Consider the following 8,914-nt stretch of genomic DNA (forward strand, 5'->3'; position numbering starts at 1 on the left):
TCACCCTGGCTATTATATCGTTTATGCACCATTTCTGTTTAGAAAGATGGATGGTGCCTCTGGCTTGTTTACCGACTTTTCGGAGTTCACTTTTTGCGGGGTTAATGAGGCGGCATTTAGGGTGGTTGGCGAAGTTATCTTTATGGTCTTTTAGGGTGATAAAGCTTGTAGTTTTGTGATCTGTTCCGCGCTGTCGTCGATTTTGAGCTCTTGGGCGATGAAGTTTGCTTGTGAGTCAATGATGTTAGCGGCGTCGGTGCTGGCTTTCTTGTAGGTGGTTGTGATGCTGTCCCTCTGGATTTTGTCGTGATGCGTCTTGTCAAGCTTGTAAAAGTTTGAGGTCTTGTCCGCAGGGATGAAGGCTTTTGTTGATTTTTTGATTTTGTTGATGTCTTCGTTGAGTTTGTTCTGGAAACTGTTATTGACGTTTCTAAACTTTATGCTGTGTACCATGTCGAGAAGATCTGCTTCAGACTTGTCTAGGTCGCTGTTCTGCGGTGGGCACTTCCTTGATTTAAAACCAAAATTATCGTTCTTTGCTGCATCGTTGTTGCTTTGTTCATCGCGGTCGAAGAAAAACGCTTTCCATCTCATTCGTTTGGTGACGCTTTCTACTTTCTCTATCAGTCTTTTCAAATAAATTTTCCTAGGTGGTATCGGTATGTTCTTAGTTGAATAATCGAAGCGGACTTGGTCCATCTTTGGGTGTCGCGGTTAGACTACTGTGCTCAAGTAGTCGTTTTAGAAGCGTTATAAATGTGAGAGTAGAGCCCACCTTGGCATAAAGTGCTCAATGCTGCATTAGCAGAGCTGGGTATACATTAGTTGAAGAATTAAAGAGGACGCATCGATTCTCTGTTACTCTGAGTTTCGCGCCGAAGCGCTCGTCAGACAGAGTTTTATTCAATAAAGAACATACCTCCTTATAAATAGTGGTTAATTAATTCGTACCAGCGGGTGTCGCGGTAATCTCGTGCGTGGGAAATTAACATCTCCTGCCCCTAACCCTGCAGGAGACGGGACCTCTATTTATTCGTCCCTATCGGAGAAGACCAGAATATCTAACCATTTCTTGATGTTATAGAAAGGTGGCATCTTCTTCTCAATTATTTTAAGACCTTGAGTGTTGGTCCGGCCGGGGCTCGAACCCTCGACCTCCCGCACAACAGTCCTGCGCTCTATCCATTGAGCTAACTGGGAGGCCAATGGCATTCTATGACGGTGATCAGCTGACATCATTTGATCTGATTGGCTAAGAAAGAAGACCAACATTGCGCAAGCTTGCGATAATGTGATTGGTTAAAAATGGATTTAATCCGCGTAAGTAGAAAACGCTCTCTGCTCTATACGAAATGAACAAAGTTTTTAGTATTGTATGCGCAGTTTCTCACGCCACGCGCGTTGCTTGTAGTTTAGTTGTTAGTTCAAATTTTTAAGCTAAGGATTTCGAGGCTAGCCTGTAAGAAGCATTAACTTCGAATCGTCACCGGATAGATCATCGTATGTAAATTGTTGTGGTCGTTGTTTACAAAAATACAAGGAATCTGGACGCACACAAGTTGTTGTGTTGTGTTTATTTTCGCCAGAGGTAGCTGGCCCTTACAAGTATATTGAAACGAGCAAAATCCTATACAGCAATCGCTGTGCAAAGGTAATCATTGTTCTTCGGAGATGGAGCACATCTCTTTTCCCTCCCACATCGGTGTAATCACAATTTCAGGCTCATCCTCTTCATGTTCGCTCACAATTTCCTTCTCTTTCCATACGTACTTTCCAATTTGCTCGCACCCCGAGTCGAATACGTACCTTCCTCGACCTCTTGGCTTGTTCTCTTCAAAATCACCCACATATCTGTGGTTTGAGTGAATGAGTTGGCCTTCCTCGTGCATTTTGCCTTGAAACCATCGCCCATCGTAGCGCGAGCCAGTTTCCTTGTATGTATAAACCCCTTGGCCGTGTCGACGGCCCTGGATCCACTCCCCTTCGTAAGTGTCTCCATTGGGGTAAGTGTAGGTACCAAAGCCACTTCGTAAATCGTTAATCCAGGACCCGTCATACTTGGAACCATCTGGATACAAGAACACGCCGTCACCATTTTTCTTGCCTTCCATGTAGTAACCTACGTACCGCGCACCATTTTTGAATCTTCAAGAGAGAAATATTTTGGTTTTAATCTCTGTAACCGTGACTGCCAATTAGACTCGAGTTGTTAAGGGAAGGCTTTTAACTTTGTGAGAGAAAGTTTCTGACTAACACGGAGTTCTCTGTTACCTCTTAACCCATCTTGGAGGGATGTAGACAAATTTACAGCCTTAAATATTTAAAGTAGATTTTTTTTTTTAACCTGCAGCCGGAAGTTGAAAGAAAAAATTTAGGATTTTATTTTGCGATGATCTGTTGATGTCTATGTGCGCGTCTCAAATTTCTGCACAAAAGTTCCCTATTCATTAACTTCCATTGCAAAATCTATGGTCTTGCAGGTCTCGTTGGGGTGGTTTTAGCTCCTCATCATTCCTAGAATTCGAATGAACTCAGTGTTTTCCAAAAAATTGTTTAATAACATGTAGTAACGACGTTCAGGTATAAGGTGTGGAGGCAACGCTTATATCTTAACAACTTGCTCCATAGCACGTACAGTAGTTAAGTAGATTACAACGAGAGGATTTCTTTTGTGGTTAAGATTAAGAATATGGCATGAATAAATGGCTCGCACCACTGCATTCTCTACTCATAATTTAATTAAAAACCAAGCACTTTAATAAACATTAGCCAATTCTTCCTTTAAAAGAACCCACAATTCCTCTATTCGCTCCGACGAAGGGCTAACGCTCGAAACGTCAGCTTTTGTAATCGTTACGGAGGCCAATTTACCATTTCAACTTAGTTGATATATCCAAATTATTTCGTTACTCCCACCGACGCAGCCCCAAACAGTTTCTTACGGAGTATTATTCATTGTGTGAGCTCTTGCGCATGACTGAACACAGCAGTGCGTGACAGTTTACAAATATTGAATTTTAAATAAACCTTGCGTGAATTGAATTTCGAAACATCGCCACTTCGCTACTATTACCTGCCTCTAGCATTAGAAAGCTACGCCTAATAACACTTATATCTTCTCCTTTCTCCCAAGAATTCTGTGTTGGTAAACAAGAAAATAATCTTTTCATGTTCTGCGACAGGAGAAAGATCAATTTCGAGAAAAACGGGACTTAACTGAAGTAGGAACCTTAACTGAATGTTGTGCCTGAATGAGCAATGCGACTCAGTGATATTTCTTGCACCTGGAAGTCACGATACCATTAATTAATCACCAAGTCAACATGTTCAATGTAAATATAAATATTTAGTTCAAAATTTTCAATAGAAATACAACTAATGAGTGGCAAAAATAAGATAAGAGAAAGCATTCGACCACGGCTGTGTACGTAGCTGAATGCGCCCGAGTTCGTAGATATTAATGCCCTTGGCCCTTATTATATTATTAAATTGCGCCTTTGCTTAGTATCGAAAGATGTTAATTTATTGCCACGCAAATATTATCTTCACTAAACAATCGCTTTTCTTTCATGCATCAAAGTCAATCCTGGCATAGATCAATAAGACCATCCATTGAATTTTTTCAACTTCGGTAGCTGAACGGAAGTTCAACTGACTTCACTGACGAATTATTTTTTGTCATCAAGAAAGGCAAAAGGACACCCTGTCAATTCTGAAAAATCTGCGATGTGAAAATATGACTACTTGATGCTAAAGAAAGGCCTATATTTCTACCTGTAAGTTCCGTTGCCATGTCGCTTGCCATTTTCATAATAACCTTCATATGTATCCCCGTTGGGAAGCTTCGCTCGCCCAAAGCCATGTCGTTCATCAACCTCGTTCCTTTCACCGTCATATTCTCCCAGATATGGCAGACCGTCGTCATCTGGAATCGTTTCCTCATCAGACGACATCTTTATGCGGGCAAACTTTGTTGACACTCAACTTTAAGCGTGAACCTCCGAGGTTAGAAATGGCGGTAGCAATGGATATTGTTGACTTCAACCGATTTCGTCTCCAAGAGATACAAATGAGCAGTCAGCCACGACATGATATCCTCGCGGTATTATGTTACAAATTCATGCGGTATCCAAATTCCTAGACCGTGACAAGAATTGCACGCGAGTGCGAGTAAGCTAAAATAGGACCGTTCGACGGTACCAGTTAAGACTGTTATACTCAAGAATTTTAGGCGTTAATCTCCTTCTTCTCCATGGAGGAGTTCCTTTTTCGGTACCACTGCGCGCGGCAGAGATAATATTGGAAGCAAAATTGTGACGTCAGTAAGTACAAAGGGGGAACTATGGAAAGTTGATCATTTTGATTACTTCGTGAAACAACCGACAGTATGGTCGCTACCACGGTGTTTTCGGTATTAATTCTCTTTGAGAATACCCAGAATGCTAATTATAACATAACCAAAGTAAAGCGCGCGCTCTGATTGGTCAATTTAGCGTCCCCCATTTGCTCAGGGTGTACGCTGCTGACGTGAGCAAATGCAAAGACTCTTTTTCCGCGCGCGCTTGTTTTTTCTGGTCACGTAAGATTTGTTAAATAAACGGGAACTCTTTAGCTACAATGTATCAATGTTATGTTATAAAACAAATGGTAAACACCACACCGTACACTATTGAGTTATGGATGCACTTGGGAGGTTTGCTAAGCACTCAAGAAGCTAGAGTCGCTCTCGGCTATCGCCTCGAGCGACTCTTACGCTTCTTTCGTGCTTAGCAACCTCCCGCGTGCATCCATAACTCAATAGTGTACGCTGTGGTGTTTACCATTTGTTAAATATGAATTGAACCAAAGAATGGGGCGAGTAACATGGTACCCCTTTTAACTTGTCCTGGGTTCACTGTAATTTGCGAAACGAAACGAAACGAAAATCTGTAATTTGCGAATCAGAAATATGTGTTTTGCAAAAAGGAAATCTGTTAATTGTGAAACAAGAATCTTCGCCGAAAACTCCACCGCCTGAAAGAATGATTCAGTCAGTTCACGACAAGTGTGGCTCACGGTGGCCGGATTGCACTCGCAGTCTATCAAATCACAATAACTAAGGCCGTAAGAAATAAAACATATGCGTGGTGTTCTCGGGGAAATCTCTACTACGTTCGCGAATAAATCAATGCGTCGTTTATGTGAAAGAATAGTTGCGTCATAAGGCCATACAGGGCAAATGTACTTTGAAATATTAGCTGGCGCTGTTGTTGCACTGTATAAAAGGTATAAGCAGCGTGCGTTGTTGAATGTTTGCAATGCGTGACAAGACACTTTCCAGAGCATGTTTCTAGATCACGTTTGCTAGGAAAATGGAACCGACTCAAGCTCTTTATTATTCTTGAAGTTCAGGTATGTTTACGATCTTTTTACGGATTTTCAGTATTTCACGAATTACAGATTTTATTTAGTTTCTTTTCGTTTCGCAAATTACTGTGAGGCTCGTCGTGGACAAAAGAATAATTGCTTACAGACATTATAAGATTATCATCCAAAGTTATATTGTGGCTGTGATTGGGGTTGGTGTAGAAAAGTGTTCATTTTTGGCGAAGCATCTCAGAAAGAGCTATCAGTCAACGGTTTCACGTGGGTTGCTTCGCATGTAAACCAGTGAGTCGGCCGTTGGGCATGAGGTGTCATCTCCGCCAATATTCTGTTTCAAATTCTGTTCTAAAAAACCTGTATGCTATTGCTTTTTATCAAATTCTTTTCTCAAAAAAGTACAACCGAAATTGGACCAACAGAATAGAATTTAGGAAGTTTGAACAGAAATTGAGTGAACAAAACGGAATTTAGAACACCCCAACAAAGCGAAACAGAAATTGGCGAAACAGAACGGAAATTGACGAGGTCTCTATTTCTATTCTGTTTTTCCGACGAACCGAGTGGAACCTGAGTAAGAGCCAGTTAAACATAATTTATTCTCCCGAGTCCCGCTCAAAGAAAATTTATTCTTGCCTGATGACCAGTCTGTTTACTGACCGTAAATTAACTATGTAAATAATATCGAGAATCCGCCGACAGTTGCAAAATTTTGTAATTCGTTTTATTCTTTCTAAAGGACCCTTTTAATGAACCTTTTTCGAAAATTATATCAAAAAGTTCTATGCGCTTTTTTTTCTCCGAAAAAGCGAAAAGTTCGAAATACGCCTAAGTGGCGTTGTCCTCCCCGTAAAGTAATGAAAAATGATACAACTTTGGCAACTTCGTTCGCTACAACGCGATGCAATCCCGTTTTTAAATTTTGTGTTCTAGCAGATGGTCCTTTTATCTCTTAAGAAATATTAATTTCTTGTTATTTTGTTACGTTCAAGTCTGAATAGTAACCCGTTGAAATAAAGTACGTTGAACGGCTGTCACGCAAGAGGTCAAAGCCAATCTTTCAACTTGGTCAGGAATGTACCAAATACACAACCTCTCAGGTTCCACTCGGTTCGTCGGAAAAACAGAATAGAAATAGAGACATCGTCAATTTCCGTTCTGTTTCGCCAATTTCTGTTCTGTTTTGCCTATTTCCGTTCTGTTTCGCTAATTTCTGTTCTGTTTTGCCAATTTCCGTTCTGTTTCGCCAATTTCTGTTCTGTTTTGCCAATGTCCGTTCTGTTTCGTCAATTTCTGGTCTGTTTTGCTAATTTCTGTTCTGTTTTGCCAATTTCTGTTTCGCTTTGTTGGGGTGTTCTAAATTCCGTTTTGTTCACTCAATTTCTGTTCTGACTTCCTAAATGCTATTCTGTTGGTCCAAATTATAACGAGAGAAGAGCTTTGTATCCGTAGCTTTACTATTAGCCTCTGAGTGCAGCTCCCAGAGAAAAACCGAACATTCTCGTCACCACACTTATTGAGCCCGTGATTCCTCCTCGCTGCAGTCAGTAACATCTCACTAAATGAATTTTTCTTCTTGTATCTGTAGTAAGTCAAGCAGCGACACCAGAAGTGAGATAGCGGGTAGTTTCCTCACAGAATTTCGACCGTCCAGTCCTGTTTCTAAATGACACGAAGGGCACTTTTGAGTAGTTTGTCCTTCAGTGGTCGGTTTCGAAGTAAACCATATGATCCTGCATATGGCTCTGTAGTATTCTGATGAAATCCCTCATTGGCAACCAATTTTCTATGGTCCTTCCCCCCTTAGACTGTTGGCGACGTGCGATCTCCCCTCCGTTCTCCCCTAAAAAGAGGGTCTCAATCATGTCAATGGGATGATCGATGGTAATTATGGCTAACGGTTAAAATTTTGGCCAACAAAGGCTAACGGTTGATAGTTTTTCATTGGGGTTGCCGACAAAATTTTTACGGTTAATTTTTTTTTTACGGTTAAAAATTTGTCAACTTTTACGCCTAACGGTTAATTTTTTTTGGCCGTTTTATGGCGAACGGTTAACCCGGTTGAAACCCTCTGAAAACCATGTGATCCCCCAAAATTCCTTTACCCCATTCCCCCCTCTCTTGGGCAATGACTGGTCCCTAATGCCTCTAGGACCGGAGACATTTATATCTTTACGAGTTAACATTAAAATGTTATTTGAAACAGATTTTCTGACTGATGTATAACGTCATATCAATTTTAAAGTTAAGGGGAGAGTCTGGTTACATTTTGCGCACAATTAAATTTGTATGAGTATTATTCAACCTATAAATAGCAGTAATATGCGACAGTCATTTAGGATTTTGATCACTGTTATTAGAATTAAAGTAAACTTCTTAAAATATTCGAAGTGATGCGAATAACTAGTTTCTTCGAAGCTTAAAAAGATAACGCAGATACATTTTGTACAAGTAAAATGGCCGATATGTTATGGCAAGGGCCTTGGAATAACCTACTTTTAGTAACCTTGACTTTTGATATATGCTTCTGAAAATACTGAGCGGCCTTGAAAAAGAAAACTGCGGCTGATATTACCAGAGATTAATGAGTGCAGTTAAATCTCTGAAACTCTGAGTTTACGAGCCGTTATCTGCACCGTCCCCTCTCCCCAGGGTTCCAACAACACCTACCCAATTCTTCACCGTTGAGTTTTCGGCCACCCGATAAATGTTGCTGTTGTTCTTGTTTTATTCAAAAAATTTCTTAGTTATTATTTTGATGTCTTAATTTTTCAGGCAAACGATCGACCTGAGTCCAAGAACCAAATTATAGTTAGTATTTGGGAACGAGTCATAATTTTTTGCCTGAGAGGGGTGGGTGGAGTTTATTTTGTGTCATAATAAAATTTACCTGATTTCCCAATTAGGTTCTGAAATACCCTTATGACCCCCTCCCCCCCTCCTCATCGGCAGTCAATTGGCAGCCAATTGTTATAGTCCCTGACACCCCTTAAAACCACGTGATCCCCTGCAAAATTCTCAGACTGGTTTTTATTCCTACCTATGCACACGGGGGAGTCATTATATCAGAAAACTAACGATTCCTAAAGGGAAAAATTCTGTAGCTTGCCGCTCTAGCAATTAGTTAAATGTTTCTGTTTTATTGATATTTTAAACACCGGCATTAATGTCAACAAGTCCCTTATTTTAACAAGATGACCCTATTTGACAGTTTGATGGAATGGCGAAATATTCTACAATGCAGAATGCCTTGTTGTATGATACAAAAGTCCAACATGAAAGGAAAATTACTATTATTAATACTATTGTAATCATTAAATAAAATAGATAAATATGTTTATTTGTTATCATTTCCAAATGATAACAAAAAAAAGTTATTGTTTGAGTGTCAATTTCTCACTATATTCTTGAATCATCTTTCTCTTGTGGAATAGGGTACTCATAAATATGTTGGATGCCAATCTTCCATGCATTTGGATATTTCTGATTTTGGAAACTGGTGGTCGATTTTGGATTTTGGACACTAGTGGCCAATTTCTGACTCTGGACACTA

General features: G+C 40.2%; 1 protein-coding gene and 1 long non-coding RNA gene across 2 annotated transcripts; one reads left to right on the top strand and one right to left on the bottom strand.

Annotated features, from left to right (window-relative positions):
• Window positions 1–1,555: 1,555 nt before the first annotated feature.
• Window positions 1,556–4,104, bottom strand: LOC111339882 (radial spoke head 1 homolog). The gene is made up of 2 exons (XM_022946608.2): window positions 3,775–4,104; window positions 1,556–2,145 (listed from the first exon to the last, which is right to left on the bottom strand). The coding sequence occupies exons 1-2, from the start codon at window positions 3,951–3,953 to the stop codon at window positions 1,656–1,658; spliced, it is 669 nt and encodes a 222-aa protein (XP_022802343.2). The 5' UTR covers window positions 3,954–4,104; the 3' UTR covers window positions 1,556–1,655.
• Window positions 4,105–4,162: 58 nt separating this feature from the next.
• Window positions 4,163–7,568, top strand: LOC148720794 (uncharacterized). Its single transcript, XR_015993090.1, has 2 exons — window positions 4,163–4,322; window positions 6,950–7,568. It is a non-coding gene; the product is annotated as an uncharacterized LOC148720794 (long non-coding RNA).
• The last annotated feature ends 1,346 nt before the right edge of the window (window positions 7,569–8,914 follow it).

Source organism: Stylophora pistillata, chromosome 11 (assembly GCF_964205215.1).
Source record: "Stylophora pistillata chromosome 11, jaStyPist1.2, whole genome shotgun sequence".
In the NCBI taxonomy this organism is placed as follows: domain Eukaryota; kingdom Metazoa; phylum Cnidaria; class Anthozoa; order Scleractinia; family Pocilloporidae; genus Stylophora; species Stylophora pistillata.